The 20,257-nt window shown below is 44.2% G+C and overlaps 3 protein-coding genes and 1 long non-coding RNA gene across 7 annotated transcripts in view; 2 read left to right on the forward strand and 2 right to left on the reverse strand.

Moving 5' to 3' along the window:
- Positions 1-2,560, reverse strand: part of dlgap4a (discs, large (Drosophila) homolog-associated protein 4a) — a 38,773-nt gene extending 36,213 nt beyond the window's left edge. For 2 of the 3 annotated variants that reach the window (XM_049752896.2, XM_049752897.2), the window contains exon 1: positions 2,307-2,559. The gene's annotated coding sequence lies outside the window, so the exon portion shown is untranslated. Of the gene's footprint in view, positions 1-2,306 lie in introns of all 3 variants that reach the window. The other variant, XM_049752895.2, reaches the window with a different exon arrangement.
- A 4,430-nt stretch (positions 2,561-6,990) lies between these two features.
- pcbp2 (poly(rC) binding protein 2) lies at positions 6,991-11,622 on the forward strand. 2 transcript variants are annotated; one of them, XM_049752899.1, is made up of 13 exons: positions 6,991-7,158; positions 7,949-8,071; positions 8,160-8,183; positions 8,259-8,291; positions 8,364-8,480; positions 8,571-8,702; positions 8,944-9,072; positions 9,168-9,242; positions 9,668-9,727; positions 9,964-10,036; positions 10,113-10,168; positions 10,261-10,430; positions 10,511-11,622. In XM_049752899.1, the coding sequence occupies exons 2-13, from the start codon at positions 8,003-8,005 to the stop codon at positions 10,545-10,547; spliced, it is 975 nt and encodes a 324-aa protein (XP_049608856.1). In that variant the 5' UTR covers positions 6,991-7,158; positions 7,949-8,002; the 3' UTR covers positions 10,548-11,622. The 2 variants fall into 2 exon arrangements, with proteins under 2 accessions (XP_049608856.1, XP_049608857.1); XM_049752900.1 differs by having other exon boundaries at positions 9,668-9,709.
- A 103-nt stretch (positions 11,623-11,725) lies between these two features.
- map3k12 (mitogen-activated protein kinase kinase kinase 12) lies at positions 11,726-20,244 on the reverse strand. The gene is made up of 14 exons (XM_049752898.2): positions 20,015-20,244; positions 18,342-18,865; positions 16,852-17,035; positions 16,587-16,778; positions 16,167-16,325; positions 15,857-16,015; positions 15,634-15,742; positions 15,194-15,303; positions 14,844-14,960; positions 14,629-14,763; positions 13,816-14,536; positions 13,675-13,742; positions 13,296-13,593; positions 11,726-13,018 (listed from the first exon to the last, which is right to left on the reverse strand). Exons 2-14 carry the CDS (start codon positions 18,802-18,804, stop codon positions 12,863-12,865), a joined length of 2,871 nt encoding a protein of 956 aa, XP_049608855.1. The 5' UTR covers positions 18,805-18,865; positions 20,015-20,244; the 3' UTR covers positions 11,726-12,862.
- LOC125988092 (uncharacterized) lies at positions 14,958-17,517 on the forward strand. The gene is made up of 3 exons (XR_007488215.1): positions 14,958-15,146; positions 15,860-15,982; positions 16,934-17,517. It is a non-coding gene; the product is annotated as an uncharacterized lncRNA (long non-coding RNA).
- Positions 20,245-20,257: the final 13 nt, after the last annotated feature.

Raw genomic sequence — 20,257 nt, forward strand, 5'->3', positions numbered from 1 at the left:
GTTTACTTGACTTGCGCAATGACAAGCGGCATTAAACCGACCGGTCAAGATGTATGCAACGGAAAATGCCACCCTCTTTAAAAGATGAGACCGCACCATTTGGTTCTCCACTTCAGGCCTCTCAACTAAAAAATTGAGAAGGTGACAATGAGACAATAGCTGAACAGATGGAGCAGTAAGACACTTCTAACAGTGGTAAGGAGGAAGTGTACACACAAGTCTACGCACAAGGCTGAACTCAAGTTACACCGAGGCCTTGTTGCTATGGTAAACGTGGAGGAACAACAGCTTGACATGATACATCGAATGTATTTGAACTGTTTTATATCCAAGTCAGGGCTTAACATGCAGCAAACGCATCAGTCATAGATATTCAACAGAAATTCCCAATGCGGCTCTTGCGTGCGATTGCACGCTACTATAAAGCTCCACAGAGAGTTTTGCATTGCATTGCACCACCTATGATTTAACAGGTATAACCTGGCTGAAATATTGAACACAAGGGACAACAGAGGTTTCTCTCTGTTGTGTATGTCGTGGCGTTACAGAGCCAAGAGAGAAGACAAGATAAGGGGGAAAGATATGCAAATAAGACAGTTAGCTTTAGCGACATTCTTCTGCATCTCATGATGCGATTAATGTGCCCCAGCATGGGCAGTCACAAAGTGTATGAGAAGGCCTTATAATGTTCTAAGACAGTAGGTCAGACACACAATATTGTAACACTCTGTTAAAGAAAAAAAAATTCTCTGCCCTTATGAGACACACTTTTGCTTTCAGAGGGAAAAGGGTCAAAAGTAGAGCATCTGTGCCTTTCTAGTGACAATTGTATGTTCTGCTCATCATCAGGATTATTTCAATAGACTGTATGATGCCTTTTCTGACAGTATTTTTTTCCTTTTCTCCTCTATGCTTGACTGACAGCCTGTAGCTATATGTCCCACCCAAGGTCATCTGGCCCTGCACAGTCTGAGGGTGAATGATTTAGTATCTACAGTATCTACTTACAGTAGATGCAAAAGTGGCTACCTCTTGTTATTTTGACAACTTCTTTCTTGGCCAGGAACCTGGCACACCTCAACAACAACATCCATGCATATACCTAGAGCATAGAAATGTATACAGAGTCCATTTTGGTTTGCTTTTCTGCACATCAGCGTGTCCGCCATATTTGATGTGGCAAACTAATGCATGTGAAATTGACTGAACTTCAAAAAGCCACATCCTACAAAGTGGACAAAGGAAATAATGCTTCTTATTCATTCATTTACACACTCAAATAAATTTGGTAAACAGATTGCCACCCAAAACAACATAACTGTAGTTTTTAAATCTGGTCATTCATATAGTTAACTTGTCAAAATGCATCATCACAGTGTTGATACATTTGTACTAGCTGTAAAGAAAAAGAACAAAATAATACATAAAATAATACATATAATAATTTCAATCTCATCTATCATTTATTGCAAATGCATCTTGCCTCCATGTATAGATTCTGAAACCAGACCAGGTTATATTTGTCAGAAAGAGCAAATCTTCAGCTGCCAATCATTCAAGGTGTCTCAGAGGCTGCCCCCCCCCCCCTCCCCTCTGTGCGCCATCCACAGGTTTGCGGTCCCATCCTGCCGATGAATTATTAATCAATCTTCCACTAACAAACGAGCTTTTAATTGTCGAGATTGCTGTTTGACAACAAGTGAAACACAGGCCTCGATCCAAACAGGCTATCGATCAACACAATGCAGCCTCGTCAACAACAGCAGAGGAGGCGAGTACTGTTATGAATCAACCCAGGCATGCAGGACCAGGCAAAAAAAAAAAAAAAATCTAATCTCCCCAGGAAATAAACTTTGAAAGGCAAGTTAATTTATTTTATTTTATTATTTCAAATTCTGCATCAAGTTGTGCAATCACAGACACCTGCATCACTGCGCCTTTCCAAAACTTGCCTCGAGGCCACACACGCATGTTGCGAACGTCTCCCATGCAGATATTTGCCTCAATCCACAGACTGGGCTGAGGTTCCGAGGAGCATATTTGTACTCCATAGGCATCCTGAGCTGAACCTTACTTGCCAGGATCATGCAAACAGGCTGTCGGCGTCACACGCACCTACAAGTCTCTGCATCTTGCGCGCTCGTATACTCGAAGACGGTGACTTATTCAAAACGGGAAATCGTCAGTAGGTGGCCGGTCAACGTAACAATGCAGCCTGCTGAGCTCCCATCGATCATCGGGGGCTTGTTTTAAATGACCGAAAGGCGCAACGCCTGGCGTGAAAACAGCAAGCGTACCTTGCTTACCTTTTATTGCGATGAGCTGCAGATGTTGCTGCCTGTCACACGCCAATAGTTATCCTCCTCTTGCATGTCGAGCAAATCTCCGCCAAGCGACTCTTTCTATCTCTACAAGGTAAACAACACGCCCCAGTATCACGGCGTGGAAAAACGCAAGACTCACTCTATCGAGCCGCCCTCCGCTGGATGCGGTTCAGCGGCGCACAAGCTCCATGGCGGCACGGGGAGCACTGTTGGGAGGCTGCCGCGGATGCAGCAGCCTTTTACTCCGACGAGACGTGGGATGAGTGCGCTGCGGGTGGGGGTGGGGTGGGGGCGTCCGAGGGCCCACGACTCGGCCCCCGAAATCAACCCAACGGAGTCATAATGACGGTTTCACAGTGGATGAATCACACCACGCGTGCGTGTTTTATCAGCAAGTCGATCAGAGAGAGCTCATCTTGGATGATTCAGCCACACCAACAAAGTGCCAGTATGGACAATGTAGAAGCACTCTAAACATTCCGGAGAAAGAAAAGCTCTCATATTTGACTGTGTTCTCTGTCTTTGTTAAGAAGAGATGCTCGAGTCACTTTTTGCAAGTTCAAGTGCTGCATGAAATAAATGTGCTATCTTTTTAATTGGCATTTTAAAATGAATGAATGCAGTGTAAAGACAGATATTATTCCCCCAAAAAATACATGACATGAAATGGTTTCATATTTATTCCACAATGTTAGTGATCACAACATTATGAATGTATGATGTCAAATGCTGTCAAGTTATGTCTAATGATACACGTTTGCCTTTTGACGTCTCAATTAGCGCTTACTTGAGTTCCTCTTTGACCAAATATTGGTTGCTGAGCACAACACCAAAGCAACTCATGACCTATCGTCAGTTTACACAAGTTGTACTGTGTTGAACTCCCTTTATAAATCCTTATCTTTGGTACCCTTGAGTGAATCCAGGCCAGTCAAATGTTTCAAAAGCATGAATGCATGCAGCATCAAGTACATAAATCGGACAATTTTTTGAATAGTGGAGTAAAATCCAGGAACAAAGGGTGGCTTGGATGATTGGATAACACCATGACTAATATTGTAACGGTGTATCTGATCCAAGAGTGCATATCCTAAGGGGTGTAAAAAGCCGGCCAATGGCTTTCATCTTTCAAAAAAATAAAATAAAAAAAATCCACGTCACTATGGCAAAGTTACCAGTCTGATGAAAACATGCAGGCTTCACTCAGCGCATCTTAGCAAACCAAGTTTCAGTGTGTGTGTGTGTGTGTGTGTTATTCCCACTGGCATGTAATTTCTCTTCTTCCAGGATTGACATAATTGACGTTAAAATCCAGGCGGTTCCTCATCCTTGTGCCCCCGAGATACCATACCAATTATTTGTCTCTGCGGGAGAAACCTATTTGTGAAAGTCCTTCATCCCATTGCCGCGGTGCGTCACGGTGCTGCTGCATCTTTTCTGCTTTCCGTCTGGACAGTTGACGGAGAAAACATTGCCCTCATCACTGTGACCCTCTGGGGATTCTATGGCTGTGGGAGGGTTGTGACATCGCAGTTGCCCCCCTGCAGAGAGAATTCATTCTAATTTGGGGCCGTTAACAAGTCTGTAGATATGCCCACGGCTCGAGCAAAAACACAAACTCCATCCTACTGCACACACAAGTGGAAAACATCTTCACTTTGTAGTGTGAACAATTTGTGTTAAATTATGAGTTATATTATGAGTTAAGTTAATCCTCCTTAGTGCATCTATTTTTTTAGGAGACCTTTCATCTTTAAAGCAATATCCTTCATGTTCATTAATGAGGTGGCTAATTGGAAACATTTCTGGCTTTGAGTTTGTCATCCAGTTTCTCACTGTCATTGCTTTAACAGATGAAAGAAAAATTAAGCCAAAGAGAATAAATAGCACTTGATCTCAGAGGTGTTTTCTGTGGTCTTATATGACACTGGATCATTTGCCCATCTCTTTTCACACGACAATATTACTCTGAACATGCCATTTGGAATACACAGAGAGAGTGGGTTGTCAGGGGCCACTGACAAGAGGATGTTAGGTGGGCGAGTGGCATTTCATCATACATTTCATGTGCCCTAATCAATGAGCACTCAGTAGTAGAAGAAAAAAGGGAGAGGAGAGCCAGTAAGAGCGCTAGGCAGTATTGTGGATAAAAGAAGCCAAGGAGAAAAACAGGAAACTCGAGGAGGTTTTACATTGTTGTGGGAGTACAACAGAGTACGGATAAGTGTAATGGAGCAAAAAAAAAAATTGTGAGATAAGTACGCAGACAGTTATTTAAGAACAGGCACACGCTATGAAGAAGCACATGAAAAACAAAGCAAAACAATGGAAAAACTGAAGAGCCTCCATTATTCTATTGCACCCATTAATTAAAAACTGCTGTACATTTATCTGAGAAGTGAGCAAACACATTTCTTTAGTTGGGACCAATCTGTATATGAATCCACTGACAACAGAAGGCAGGCAACAATCATGCAGCTCCGCAGATGGTTTAGCAAAAATAATCTCTAGCATCTACTGCCTTGGCTTTGCAAAGGGGAAAAAATAAAAATGTAAACATTAGAGTGAAATGGAGGCATATAGAAATGTTTGCTTTACCTTATACAAAAGTGCGATTATGGGGAATTTTTATTTTATTTTAATAGGCTGGCCATTGACTGATTGCATTGTGGGTGCTCTGATGTGCACCAGATTAATGAACATGTGCTGAGCGCAGTCAGGCAGAATATATGGCAAGCAGACCATGAAAACATGGTCACAGGGCTATACTGTTCCATTTGGAAATCCTTTTTTTCCCCAAAGTTCATAAATAGCTTGATACGACAATGTGGTTCTGCAGATTTTACTATCGAGCCCTGTGTTTCTATTCTTCTGATTCAAGTTAGCATCATCTGACAATCAATTTCCTTCATTACAGCAGAATGCCAAACAAGAGGGAAATAACCAAAAACAATGGCCAACTAAGCAAAACAATCTATCATGAATTCTAAAGTCATCAATCAAGAAATGAATAGGAAAGCAGATTGTATTATTTGCAGGCCAAAGGTCGAATATCGAGAGACTGGTTGTTTCTGCATCAGCAAAACTACTTTTGAATCACGACAAATAGCATCGATGACCAAAGCCTGAAGGGACATTTTGCCTAATTCATATTTAAAATACCCCAGTCCCTCTGACCATGAGTACAGAGAAGGCCAATTGAATAGAGATTGGTCACGCAACTGTCTATTTATTATGTGGCAAATATGACTCCCTGCCTATTGGTATAATTCTGCCATCTAGTGGCTTCATATTTACCTTTAGCAATGAGAAAATTGAACTGCAATTATGGAAGTCGCCATTTCTAATTTATTATTTACGCGTGTTGATTTTTTATGGGAAAACTATTTGTGTAAAATATGTGCACTGGTTTCCAACAGAATTGATCAACTCACGTTTATGTACACCGGTCACGAATGCGTTGATCGGTGTTTTAATATATAGGTTTATCATAATGGTTGTGGGTAAAGTGCTGCAAAATCTTACAGTATAACATTAATTTAAATACAATTTAGTACAAATATGAAAAAACTAACTTCTTATGTCTATTTATTATTATTTTTTGTTGCGGCGACCTGGGAGGTGAGCACCTGTCTGCGGGTACATGTGACCACAAGGGGTCACTGGAGGTGTACGACGTGAACGCGCAGCACGCAGTGGAGCTCCACAGAGCGCCTCAATATTTGAGCGCAATTCATCCCGATTGGGAACGTGCACACACCAGAGTTCATGAGATGCAAACAACACAAACGTCTTGTCCAGTGAGCAGCAGCAGCAAACAACACAATCCTTTCGATCAGCGAGCAACACAGCAGTAGCAGCAAACCGCACTGAGCTGCACGGAGAAAGGAAAAACTCATGGGAAGAGGAGACCAAAGGGACTACAGGTGAGCTCACAGTTCTCAACTGGACTCATTTAGTTAACCGTTTCACTGACTGCATTACAGTTGGTCTGGAAAATGTGTTGTTTTTATGAAAAGCATTAAGTTGTTTATTGACTTTTGTCTGAAAGGATCACTTTATGTTCAAGACTTTTTCTTTCAGTAAAAAGGCTGGAATGCTTTTATTTAATTGAGGGAAAGTATTTACGTCAAAATAAAAGTAAAGCGATATTGCTTTCGATCGAGTAAAATAATTGTGATTTAAAAATAAGGTAAAGGCAGGCATTTTAAAATCTGGGTTTCTGTTCCAATGCCTTATTTGTGCATTCCTTAATTTTATTAAAAATAGTTAATCTACTTAATTGCACTTTAGTTAATAGGTAGACTGAACTTTTATCTACATTATTCGTGTAAAGAACACTAAGCTGCATTGTTTTATTTGGAAAAATATTGTACCTTTTTATCTAAACTCATCAATTTTTGTATGTTTTAAAGTTTTTTCACCTTGATTGTTTTACTCAATAAAAACCCGAACAAAGAGTGAAATCCCAGTCTGGTCAAGTCCTTCCTTTTCAAGTGTGGAAACCCATGAAGTTAAGATACACTTGCCATTTTTATTTATTTACTTTTTGAATACCAACTATTCATTGTACCCGTCTTTTCAGTTTGGAGAAAAATAGCGAAGTTGTGTATTTTTTCTGTCAGTGGAAGTAGCGCACGCGAGGGGCGTGGCCGTGAGAGGTCAGAGTTGAATTCAGTCTGGCTTTTGTGCGAAGCGGAAGAGTGGAGTCCCATCGAAGCACGGCGTCTTTTCCCTCTTCCCCGGATCCTTTTCAAAGTCCCTCCCGAACCTCTCCCCCTTCTTCCCTTGTCACCCTACCCACCCCCTGGACATACGTCGACGGACGGTTCGGGTAAGAGATCCAAACGCGGCGGCAGTATGTGCGTTTGGGCGCTCTTTTCCCTTTAGCTTTGCTAGGTAGACTGAAGGACAGCGAGAAGTCGCTGCTCCCCATTGCTTTTGAAGGCCGCGGGTTGTGACTATTTCCTGGATGAGGCGACGTTTAAGCTAGCAAGCCGGATGGAAAATTACCGGTTATGCTAACTAGCCGATCGAGCGTGCTTGCTTGTCGCTGCTGCTCTTGATATTTTGTTGGTATGATATTGTCAAAAAAGCCAAATAATCTTTTGTGAAATAAGGCATAATGTTAATTGGAATCTTGTTTGTATAATATGGTGTCGTGCTTCCATCTGCCGTCTGCTTGCGTGACAGATTGTGATGTAGACTTACCTTTTAAGTGGAGGTGTTAGCTTCCCATTCGGAGCCCCCTGCTGCCTGCTAAGAAGCTCTTGGCACGAACGCACTCGAATCCCAGGTGATAAAACAATCGTTGACTCTTGCAATAACCGGATAGTTGCATATGTCGCTTCTGCTTCTCGGTACCATGAAATAGCCGGCGCCCCACGTAGACAGTGGGTCATTGTACTGCCGTGAATGGGTGGACTCACGCCAGTCGAATGCGAAATACAGTACAGCAGTCAAATGTATCTATCTCCGTCATTCGCGGTTGCAAAGTGCTGCAGAAGTACTTTGTCAGGCATCATCGCACATCTACACATCTTCGTAAAGAATCACTTCAACTTCTTACACAGCTTCAGTTGCTTGAATTGTCTTTGACATTGCTGTTTTCCACGCTTTTGCAGGCACTTGGCCTGTGACCAAAGATTCACTCGTGTACATCACATCCAGCTGCATCAATGGACTCAAGTCTAGTTGAAGGAGGACTGAATGTCACCTTAACTATCAGGTTACTCATGCATGGAAAGGTGAGTTGTGGCTGCAGATTTTTTTAAGAGCTACCCATTGTCCCGTTTGTGCACTTATAATTTACTATTTTGTGTGTTTATTCCGTAGGAGGTTGGAAGTATCATTGGCAAGGTATGTTGTTTTGCGCATCTTATGTACTTCTCACACTCCTGTTTGGTATGTAAATGATTTTTGTCTCCTCAACAGAAAGGAGAGTCAGTGAAGAAAATGAGAGAAGAAGTAAGATGCAAGAAAGCGATCATATGATTCCACTTGTGCTTCATTTGCTGCATGGCTTGTCTGTACGTGCAGAGTGGCGCCCGCATCAACATCTCTGAGGGGAACTGTCCAGAGAGGATCATAACCCTGGCAGGACCCACCACCTCCATTTTCAAAGCGTTCTCCATGATCATAGAGAAACTGGAGGAGGTTTGGATGCGTAAACTACGTTTGATGATGAGGCGAGATTCCGCCGGTGAACTTAAAGCTGAACAACTTGCGTGTGGCTTTCTCCCTCAGGACATCAGCACCTCCATGACTAACAGTACAGCCACCAGCAAACCACCAGTCACCATGCGCCTCGTTGTGCCTGCCAGCCAGTGCGGCTCGCTCATCGGCAAAGGGGGCTGCAAGATCAAAGAAATCAGAGAAGTGCGTCTTCATAATCTGACAACTCGTATTGCATTTGGTCCGCTCAAGAGTGTCCTCTACCAATCACAGTGCACTTTGCAATTGTTTTGCATAAGAGGCAAATGATCATTGAGAGGATTGATACAAATTTCCTCTGAAGTAATACGTTTAAATTGTGATAACACCAGATGTTCTCAGACAGACACCGTGCCTCAATTCATTAAGTTTTTTATTCCATGTAATTGTTGGTGTCCACCCACAGTCAGCAGGAGCTCAGGTACAAGTAGCAGGGGACATGCTGCCCAACTCAACAGAACGTGCCATCACTGTTGCAGGGACTCCGCAGTCCATCATTGAGTGTGTCAAGCAGATCTGCGTTGTCATGCTTGAGGTAACACCTCTTGAGGGTGAAACAACTTTTTGAGATCTGCCATGTTTTACTGATGTATATATTTTTAATCATTTTAATTGTGTCCGTTTCCTCAGTCCCCTCCAAAGGGAGTGACCATCCCATACCGACCTAAACCCTCAGGCTCTCCAGTCATCTTTGCAGGTGGTCAGGTAGGAATGTCTCTGTTTGCTTCTCTACAGTAGTGGTTCTCCAACTCGGGATCCCAAACGCTCATCTCGTAGTACAGATGAAGCGAGACAATATTTGAAAAACTTCACACAGCCGATAAGGTTTGACAATTTGGATGGCGACATCAGCACAAAAGCGGCAACACTTTCTTCCACTCATGCCTAAAGCACTCAACTTTACCCATAGGACAGCCAGTCTGCTTAGAATGTAATCGACCTAAATTACTTTATTGTTGGGTTTGCAGTCCTGTCAGCCTGTTAGTCCCGTTTGTTTTGTGGGAAAAGTTGCCTTCATAGCACTTTTGTAGTGTGCATGTGAGGACCTCAAGGACAGAACCCTGATGGATATTGAAGTACACTGCGTGTGACACCGTCCCAACCTCCTAAGTGCTTTTCTCTCCTTGCAGGCATATGCTGTCCAAGGACAGCACGCCATTCCTCAGCCTGATGTAAGTGAAGGGCCCTCTGTAAGTGATCCAATATATTTGCAAGTTTGCGCCCGAGATGCTTCATCCTAGTTTTCCAATCACCTCACGTTGCCACGTCCCATTTAACGTCTTCAAACAATATCAATCCCTGTCACGACCCAGGGAGAAATAATCCATTTCATTTGTTCCTCTCATTGACACCGGGCTGTAATCACCAACATGATATGAGTAGTATGTTTTCTGTCTGTCTGTCTGTCCCTCTGGTGGCTCCGTAGCTCACCAAACTTCACCAGCTGGCCATGCAGCAGAGTCCCTTTCCCATCGCGCACGGCAACCAGGGCTTCCAGGGTAGGCGGGCAGCCGCTGCTTTCGATTGGTCCTAACGCGTTCCGCTTTGTGACCGTCTTTCTTTGCAATTCCGCAGCTGGGATGGACGCCTCTGCGCAGACTGGCTCACATGAGCTCACCATTCCAAACGACGTAAAGCCCCAGTTGTTTTCAGTCGCACGATCCTCAAACGATGTCTTTCCCTGGGTGTCGCTCTGTGCTCACATTACTCTTATTTCTCCCAGCTCATCGGCTGCATCATTGGGCGTCAGGGCGCCAAGATCAACGAGATCCGTCAGATGTCGGGCGCTCAGATAAAAATTGCCAATCCTGTGGAGGGTTCCACAGACAGACAGGTCACCATCACCGGCTCCCACGCCAGCATCAATCTTGCAGAGTACCTGATCAATGCTCGGTAAAAGTTTGCTTCTGGCGTTCTCGTGCTTAAACAGTTCAAAATGGTGAGTTTGCAGCTGTCTGTTTTTGTTTTTGCAGGCTGACCTCGGAAGCCACCGGACTCGCAGCCAACTGACATGGAGGAGCCTCATTCGCATCTAATGTTGCCCCCCACCCCGACTTTTTACCAAGAGGTCCCTTATTGAACTTCATGCAAAAATACTACGAACTCACTGTCTCCTCTGTTTGGGTTCGATACGCCTCGGTTGTAACTATGGCGTCATCATGATCACGGTATGCTATTTATTTATAAACTTTGAAATTCCCATAACAATAATTTCGAAAGACTTCTTTTTCTTTTTTTTTAATGTATATCTTTATGGTATCGATAAAGGTTCAAATGTTTTAGAAAAATCTGAAAATGCATAAACGTTTTTTATGTCAGATTTTTCTTAGAAAATGTAAAAATGAAGAAAAAAACACTAAACATGATAGATGGACTGTTCTTTCCCTTCCCTTTTGAATATATTTATTTTTATTTAAGACGGCTCCTTGTAAGAAGAGAATCTATTAATGATATTTGGAGCTGTGCTTCTTGAGCAATGCATTGAGTTTGACGGGTTTTTAACGGGTCAAGGCCTCAATTGAAGTCTATTGCAGGAATAATTTGGAAAGTTTGCCATTGTATGAATTTGGAATTGTTTGGTCTCACCTCACCACCGTAATTGTCATTCCTGTGTTTTATCAGTTTTAGTTCTTGATCATCAGATTTTGACTTTTGTTTTGTATTGCATTCTGATGTGGGCGGGTGGGTCTGAATAAGAAAAAAAATATTTTTCTTTTTTCCAAATTTACTAAAGACCATACTAATTATGAGGATAACGTTTGCAATGTTTGTTTTAAATAGAGAAAATATTTTTTTTAACTGCTGGGCTGGGGAATGCTGCAAGACTACAAAAGATGTTGGTCTTTCAAAGTATATTATGCTATGGTAATAAATTATGATAAACTAGAAGGATAATAGAATAACAAACACTAGTTTTCTCAGATTTTTTTTTTTTTTTGCCTGGGTCAGATTTGTATTTTTATTCTTTGCAGGATGAAGAAACTCACGTTTTGTGCACGATTTCAAACTATTGTAGATCTGGGTGCATTTAAATTGTTGAAGACCTAAAAATGCAGAAATAAAAAAAAACATGTGAGATGCTTAACACATTGTTTTACTTATCTTATTCAGAAAAACACTGGCCTTATACTAAGCTTAGGTTGGAAGCTTGGATATATTGATCATGGGCAAGAATCAAAAAGCACAAACCTTGTTAACCAATACATTATTTATTGTAGCTCATATTTTTTTCTTTTGATATACTTCCTATATTACAGGTAAAATGTGCAATGCAGTATAAAAACAAAACATTTCTATTCAAAGGATACTTAACATTTCAACGAGTGACCACAAAGTGCTCTACGTGTATATACTTGACCAGGCAGGCTACTCCTGCAGAAATCTTAAAGGGTCGTGGGGGACCGTGGAGGTTTTTATGAAGGCGACCAGTCCTTGAAATTCATTACAAAAACACATTCACGTTTATTAGCACCTGCACCAGTAGCGTTGCTATTTAGAGAGAGTTGAAATAAATGTTGTCCTGGTTCAGTGCATGTCGGAGGAAGGTGTTGCCGTGAGTGCAGGCATGACTTGACACTCACCAAAGACAACACTTGGGACTTACTACTGCACAATCACAACCTTTTCATTCCAAGTCAACCAAAAGGTCTCCGTTCCTCCACAAATCCGACGACCTTTGTAAAAACCTCACGCAAGTCTTGTGTGCTGGAAAACAGCCGGAATTATGTTTTACAACTCAGACCTCCTAAATTTTCCATCCGCTTTTCCCTCCTTTTTAGTGCTAACATTTATTAACATAAGGAACAGAGGAAATACTTTCAGGATTAAAAAAGTGTAAACTTCCACCAAATATAAAACGGATACATTCAAATTATAAACATAATCATGCATTTGTTCACAGGGCTGCAAACCATTTATTCTTTGTTTTTTTTTATAAATAAAATATTTCATGGTTATTTACATTATTATTTGTTAGTATTTTAATGCATTAGTGTATGGGGGCCCAGAGTGGGGATTGGGGGGGGGGTGAGTGAAAGGTACCTATTAGTACCTGGTACCTATTTTGACTACAACGAGTAGTTGATGTCTCAATTATCAGAATATCACCCGAGCTGACAAAAGAAAATCAAAAGAATGTCAGTCAGGTTTGACAAATGTGTGTCACGTGCTGGAGTCTTGCCAGCCAGTGCGCTTGGTAGCCCTCGTAACTTTGTGAAAAACGTGTCATAGCTGTGATCCCTCGTGACATGCCGCACTGGCCGACTGGTGCACTGTGACGGTGACGGTTCAATGTATGCAAGTTAGAGGTATTTAAGTCCAGGTGTCTATGGGGGTCCTGTGTGAGACGCCTGTGGTGACCCTTGATGGGCTTGAGGGGGCGGCATCCATGCTCCAGCACTGGGAGGTCGGCTCGGCTCCCCGCTGCCCGACTGGTCCAGCTCGGCACTGTCGCAGTCCGAATCGTCACAAAGGACTCGACCCTGAGGAGAGAGTGGAAGACGTTTGTTAGACTTCTCAGGAAGAAAACATGGCACTGACACTAGCAGAGCTAGGGATTTTTTTTTCCTTTGGGGCCCGTGGGGGAGTCAAGGATTTCTCAGGGATCCACAAACCCTCAAAATTCTTCAGAAAATGTTTCATTATATAGTATGTTTCTTACCGGAGACGTGTACAAATTTTGAAAAAAAAATCAATTATCTTGTCTGGCACCTGGGGGGGCAGCTCTAGGTCCGCCAAAGATGCAGAACTCAAGCATACCTCATTTGGATTCTGCTCGCTTTCCAGCTTTGCTTTGGCCTGACCCAGCATTCCGTCTTTCTCTGACAGGCCATCGGAAGCCTGCGCGGAATCCGTGATGTCTGCCGGGATTTCTGAGCCCTGAGAGAGGAGGTCGTCACTGCGGTAGTCCAACCTGTCATCCGTGTTGGTGCTGACCACATCGGGGGTGCCGCTGTGGGAGTGATCTGTAGTATGGCCCTCCTCGCCATCCGAAACTGACAGGTTCTCCGAGCTGAAGGTTGACACCGACTGACACTTGGTGATACTCGTCGGACGTCTGAGGAATGTAACGCAGTTCAGGTTCAAAATGATTATTTGAGCTCAAAACGTGTGTCCGAAAAATGAGTAAGTTACTCACCGTCTCCGTGGTAACTCCACCTCACTGTCAACCTCCCCCTCCTCTTCTTCTGATGACACCCCACGCCTCTGTAGTGACCATAAATTGTTAAACAGAAAAGCATTTTCTGGGCAATTCCGGGACCAAATTTCGTCCTCTTACCTGTTTTCGTGTAATAGCTGCCCTGTACAGAATGGCTGAAGGTGTGAGGTGCTGACTCCCAATTCCCCCTGAAGCCCCCCGGGGCAACCTCACAGCGCCTGCTCCATCCTCTTTATCCTCGCCTCCATCATGAGGCAGACGGGGAGATCCAAGAGATCCGCGTCCGGCCGCCGCCCCCCGCCCACAAGGCGAGTCGGGGCTGCTCGAGAAGGGGAACGATGCTGCATCTTCGCTAGGAGTGTCGCTGCGCGGGGGAGTTTCAGTGAGATCATCCAGACCGGCGACCCCCACCTCCGATTCCCCTAATCCCGCAGAAGCGCCTCCTCTTTGGAGCCCACCCACAGGGGGATCCTCTTTTCCCTGGCCGCCCACCTCTAGCGTGGTGCAGATCAGGTCAGGGCTGGAGGAGGTTATCTGCCTTTGCTGTTGCTCGGTGTCGAGGCCCCGCAAGGCTGCAGAGGGCTCCAGCAGCTTCTTGGCGGAATCAGCGGGCAAGCTGTTAACCTGGGCCGCCGTCGTCTCTCTATTGGGAGACGACTGATTGGCTTTGAGTCCTGCCAGATCTCCACTGCTGCCTTTGCCAGGCTTACGGTGGCGTGTTTTTACCCTCCGAGACCGACTGGGAGAAGTGGAGCTTCTTGTGGGGCAGTTTGGGATGGTGACTTGCATTACGGAGGAATCCATTTTGGGAATGATTACCTCAGACTTAAGGATGTCTGGCCTGAAAGAATGGGGAGGGAAACAGCAAATCAAATCTATAATCCTCACGGCAGAAAATGGGTGTTTGGTTTGTTAACTGAAATGAGATCGCACCGCTTTCCTGAGGGCAGTTTCTGTGGGACATTTCTCTTCTTGATGAGCTTGTCCATGCTGTTGGAAGAGCTGCTCTGCCTGGAGCTGTGGTGTTTAAAAAACCCCGGATACTTTTTATCCAACGACTGCTCCCTCCTGCAGATAAACATATGGCAAGTGACTTTGTACAAATTCCGTTCACGAGCCAAAGACAAAATGTTTGAATTCGGTCGAACCTCTGCAGCTCTTTTTCTTTGAGCTCCAGCTGCAGCATGACGGCACTGAGCTCCATGTAAAGGTTGTTAGCTCTCTCCAGTTTCCTCTCATAGTGTTCACGAATGTCTAAAGCATGTCTGACACAAGGGGGGGAAAGCTGGGTGATGTCATTGTGCATCCGCATGAGAGACTTCCAATCCTCAGCAACTGGCATGCACTCAAGTCACTTTCATTCACCCGCAGGCATGGACAAAGGAGTGACATCAAGAAATGGCACAGACTCCGTGACAAGTGGCCTCATTCGTGACGTCTGCGCAAACACAGTAAGAGCACAACTTTCCAAACAGAAAAAAAAAAAAAAGCCCCAAACCTGAGCTCTTCTCTGCGTCGGTTGATCAGCTCCTCATCGAGTCGGTGCAAACAAGTACCCTCAGATTTAATCTTCTCAAAGTGCTGTTTCACCTCCTCTCGCCATTCAGCCTGATGTGAGCAGATTTTTTTTTTTTTTTTTTTGGGTGATCAGCTGCATATAGTTAGAGGCTGACTTGAGAGGTGGTTCTCTTTTGTTGGCACACAACAGATCAGATGACTAAGCAAGACTGTGTGGGTGATTGGCTGCGTGCATCCACATATACTGTAGACTCGATGTACATTATACAGAAGCAAGCCTGTGTTCTTCACAATATCGAACCAACAGCTTTTGGGATAAATTAACTGACACAGACATCACAAAAGCAAAAATTCAGACACGCCCTTAAAAATCAAAGTCTTCTTAAAAGACAAACATTCGACCAGGTTTGTCAACGATACCTGCGACTTGAAGTACGTCTCCTGAGGAGTAGACAGAACGTCAGCTGACGCTATGTCAAGATGGAGAAGGATCTGACGGAACGAAGGCCGGTTCCTGGGTTTGCAGTTCCTGCAAAAATCCAGATTGAACACAATAACCATCGTTTCAGCTTTTACTGTATCTATTTATTTATGCCTCTAATCCTCTGCTCTGCCTCACTTCCAATATCCGCTAATTGCTCACCAGCATTGTCTGAGGAGGACCTTGAAACCATCGGGGCAGCTCTCAGGTACGGGCAGCTGCAGGCTGTTGTTTCCCACGCCCCAGATGATGGCTGATGAATCCACATCTTTGTAAGGGATCTCTCCGGTGAGCATCTCCCACAGCACCACTCCAAATGACCTTAAAGTCAGGTTCAAGCTCCAATAAACAGTATCACGAGAAAATCATAGAGAATGCAAAATCAAAAATAACTGCTAGGAGCAACACTAACTAGACGATTTGGAACGTTATCCTCACCAGAGAGATACTCGGTTACAAAGATGGCACCTACCAGATGTCGACCTTTTCTGACACAGGCTCATTCCGGATGACCTCAGGAGCCATCCAGGCTACGGTGCCTGCAAAAGACATCTTTGTGCTCTTGTCACTGAGCTCCTTTGAGGTTCCGAAGTCCGAGATCTTTACCAGGTCATCGTGTGTGATCAACATGCTGAAAAAAAAATTAAAGTGTTTTTACTGTCAAATATCCTGTTCTTAATAATACGGTGCAGACACATTTGTGTTTCTTGTAATGCTACTTTTTACCCAAAAGTACAAAAAAAGCCACGTCTCCATGTGTAAGCATCAAATATTAGCTAGCAAGTTAAAAAAGTGAACATTTTCTTTTTATTGATAGATTTGGACAACCAATAGTTTTGAAAAAAAAAAAAAGCAGCCTTATAAAATGTAATGGGGTGAATTGCTAACTTACTTCGGGGACTTGAGGTCTCGGTGTATGATTTTATGAAGGTGTAGGTAGTTCATGCCTCCTGCGATGCCCATGGACCAGTCAACTAGGAGTGAGGGGGTGATTTTACGACCTGCCCTCAGCACCTCGTATAGTTGCCCTTGGGCACAGTATTCCATCAAGATACAGTAACAAGGAGCCTGGGTACACACGCCCCTAGACAAAAACACGGCAATTCCATGAGGACGCTTAATGATCTGGTAAACAAATTGAATGTAGGAGAACCTACTTGAAAGTAATGATGTTGGGGTGCTTGAGCTTGCGAAGATGTTTGATTTCAGTCTCCTTGATGTCTCGTACTTTCTTCACAGCCACATCGTCTCCGTGGAACTTGCCGAGGAAGACGGCACCCTGCGCCCCGCTGCCCACCCACTGCAGGTCGGAGATCTCCTCAAATGGAATTTCCCAGCTTTCTGAACAGAGACCGGCAAATAGAAACAAACTAAGAAGAAACATTCCATTCATTTCAGACCCTCCAATTTGAGTCAATGGGTTCGGAACGTGCTTCACCACAAAATGGGCATCTTGCAACGCGCAGGCTGACAAATAATAGCGATCAATTAAACAATTAATCAAATTAATTGAACAGACAAACAATACTGTGATTAGCACAATTAGCAGTGTTGTTCTTGTTGAAAGAAAATGAATGGATCTGTCTTCCACACCTTAAATAACATAGAGTTCTTGGCCACTAAAGAGAAATGCAGCAGGCAGAGCCAAAGAGAGAAGCGAATCTATTCTTCATGAGGTCCACTGAAGTGTGAAGCTCTCTGGAGGCCCGCTTTAGCAGAGACGGATGCACACGACGTTTCCCCATAGCTAGCTGCTAAAACTCACTCGGTCTGGTTTGTGTCAACAGACAACAGTGGCAAACTGGTGAGAGACAATCTTTTTTTTTTTTAAATATGTTCATTTAATCCCCCCCATCATGTTAGCCCTGAGAGGATTGTGAGACAGCATTCAGTCGGACCTATTTGGAAATGTTCATACTTCATTTTAGCTGGTCGACGAGTGTGAGAGTGATGATGGTGATGTAACCCTGACAAAACTGAGGAAATATGTTTTTGGCAATGATGAAAATAGGACTGCTGTTAGCAAACACTTGGAGTCACTATTTTGAAAAAAAAAACAAAGGCCATGTCCAAAATCTTGAAATCCTACTAGATTGAGACCTGACTTTCAGCGGTCACATCAAATGACTTTGAAAAATATCTCCATAGTGAAAGGGTTGCATGCTCCAAGCAGACCAGAAGAAGCTTTGCCATGCTTTTATTTCCAGGGTCAATTAATGCAGCCCAGGTTTCCAAGCAAACACGGTGAAGCGGCATTTAACTGTTATGCTACACGCAAATCGAATAAGTGATATCAGCCCCAAGTATGAATGCTTTTAAATCCAGGTTATAAACAAAATGTTATTTTTCACACTCCATCCTTTGATTTTTTAAAAATATTTTTAAACTCAATTTCGTCTTTTCTTCACTCTTTTGCTTATGAATGTCTTTAAATCTTTAGTTTGTAAATATACAGCAATCTTCATTCTTTTAATATTTTAACAAAATATTAACTTTTGTTCTCTTTGCTCTGCCTTTGAATATCTTCGGCTGTTCACATTGACTTGGCTTGTGTATAAAATGTGCCAATATGAATTGCTTTGCCTTACAAACTATTTGTCACGTGGTGCCAAGCATCCCGAAGCACAAAATTTACAATATCACGTACCTTCATGGCTATGCTTGTGCTCAGTGGAGTAGGCCTTCCCGATCATGGTCCACACAGGTTTTAGGCATCCAAACAGACCCTCCAAAAACCCTCCACTACCCGATTGAAACCGAATATTCTCCGAATGGCTCCGGACGGCGCCGGCCTCCGGACTGTGGCCCGCCTCGGCCCCACTACCACACTGGCAGGCGTCATGTTCGTGTAGTTTCAGCACACTGTTGTCAAAATGGCCTGAAGGTCCATCACTGGGCGTGGGACTGCTGCCTCCCGGTGCCCCCGACCCACCAGTGTCAATTGACAGCACGTTTCGGAGGACACACTGTGTGGGGGTCAGGTCCGTTTCCGGGGTGCAGGCTGGGGTGTCACCATCAAGTCTTCGATAAGGGGGTTCTGATACCGGGGTACTGAAGCCTGACAGGGAGGGGGAAGGGGCACGGGGCTCATGGATACAGGTCCCACTCATCAGGGGTTTTCCCAACCCAGCAGGTTAGGGTGGATGGTGGATGGACAGTGGAGAATATGACCTAAAGGTAAAGATAATGAAATGCATCGTTATTAGTGAAACACATCTCTTATTCAAACATCAGGAAATTAAATCTAGGTAGCCCAGTGGGAGTACCATGGCAGTTAGTATGTCTACATTACAGTTTGGTTTAATTGTCGGCCTTCTTGTGTGTGGAGTTTGCCTGTCCTCTTCATGCTTGCTTAGATGTTTTCTTACAGCTACCTCCTCCCACATTCCAACAACATACATAAGGATAAGCATATAAAATAGATGGATGAAAAAAAGTATAAATTGGGCAAAATAATCACACATTTCCAAAAAGTAAGCCATGTCTGAGTCGTGCAGAAAATCCTCATTCTGCTGCCTATGAATGGAAACTCGTGCAACCTGCCCAGTGGAGCTATCAGCCAGAGTGGAAATGGGCTTTATGAATGAGTCGACGAAAGCATGGTGCTGCTGCTGCTGCTGTTGCTCTGTTACCTGCACTTCTTCGCGAAGATGACGGCACACAAACCCCCCACCCACCCCCAACCATGACTCCATGCATTAAGTATGTGCATGCCTGGAAAATGATGAATTGCATAATCGTCCCCGCGAGGTTGTTTGTGTGTAGGAAAGGGGGGTGGGCTTATGCCCATTTCACACAGTAAATCCCACAGCGGCTCCGTGACTTGGACTGCACCGTCGCATAAGAAGAACCACGGTGAAAAACAGAGCGTGGAAATCAGGGAATAAACAATCAGTGGGCCTTTGAGATGCGCGTGCTCGCGCGCGCGGCCATGCATGCATACATGCATGCATGCATGCATGCATGCATGCAGTAAACTCAATCTTAAAATAACCGAGGATGTGATGTTGTCAGTCAGCAGTCGAGGTGCAGCGTGCATTGCAAGCCGCTACGCTGCGTGCCAAGTCAAAGTGCCGCAGCGTCGGTACATTTACTCAATGTTGGTACCGGCGCAAATGATACGGAATGTGCGCTTCCTCGTCACACACATACGATCTTCAAGCAAGCATCGTCGATGGTTCTTCGTTCGTCTATAAACGGCATCATTTATTGGTGTAGCGTGAGCGGCGCCGCACTGAACCTCACGCGTAAAAGCACGCACTGTGATTCCAGACCTGGCGTTTCGTTAGCATTTAAGCGGTCAGGACGACATTCCCATACCTTTCAGCTCGCTTGTTGTCGCGTTGTCAAGTGAAAGGGTGGGCTCGGCTTTCTCTTATCCTCACGATGAACAACCAATCGTCCCCCCCACCCCCCCTCTCCCGTCCGTCTCTTCTATTTCTCGTCCTGTAATCCAGCAGTTTTATGTCGCCGGGATGGTTCCCAGCGGGCAAATGTGTACCGATAGCTGGGGACCCATGCAACGTGCAGGCGCGCTGGGTTTCGTAGGGGGGGGGGGAGGGA

Source organism: Syngnathus scovelli, chromosome 2 (genome assembly GCF_024217435.2).
Source record: "Syngnathus scovelli strain Florida chromosome 2, RoL_Ssco_1.2, whole genome shotgun sequence".
In the NCBI taxonomy this organism is placed as follows: Eukaryota; Metazoa; Chordata; class Actinopteri; order Syngnathiformes; family Syngnathidae; genus Syngnathus; species Syngnathus scovelli.

Coding starts and splice junctions, on each gene's coding strand:
- pcbp2 (XM_049752899.1), top strand. CDS start 8,003: ATGGACTCAAGTCTAGTTGAAGGAGGACTGAATGTCACCTTAACTATC. Junction 8,481..8,570: donor TCATAGAGAAACTGGAGGAG/GTTTGGATGCGT, acceptor TTTCTCCCTCAG/GACATCAGCACCTCCATGAC. Junction 10,431..10,510: donor GAGTACCTGATCAATGCTCG/GTAAAAGTTTGC, acceptor TTGTTTTTGCAG/GCTGACCTCGGAAGCCACCG.
- map3k12 (XM_049752898.2), bottom strand. CDS start 18,804: ATGAGTGGGACCTGTATCCATGAGCCCCGTGCCCCTTCCCCCTCCCTG. Junction 17,036..18,341: donor GCACAAGCATAGCCATGAAG/GTACGTGATATT, acceptor GTCTCTGTTCAG/AAAGCTGGGAAATTCCATTT. Junction 15,743..15,856: donor GTCCTCCTCAGACAATGCTG/GTGAGCAATTAG, acceptor GGATTTTTGCAG/GAACTGCAAACCCAGGAACC.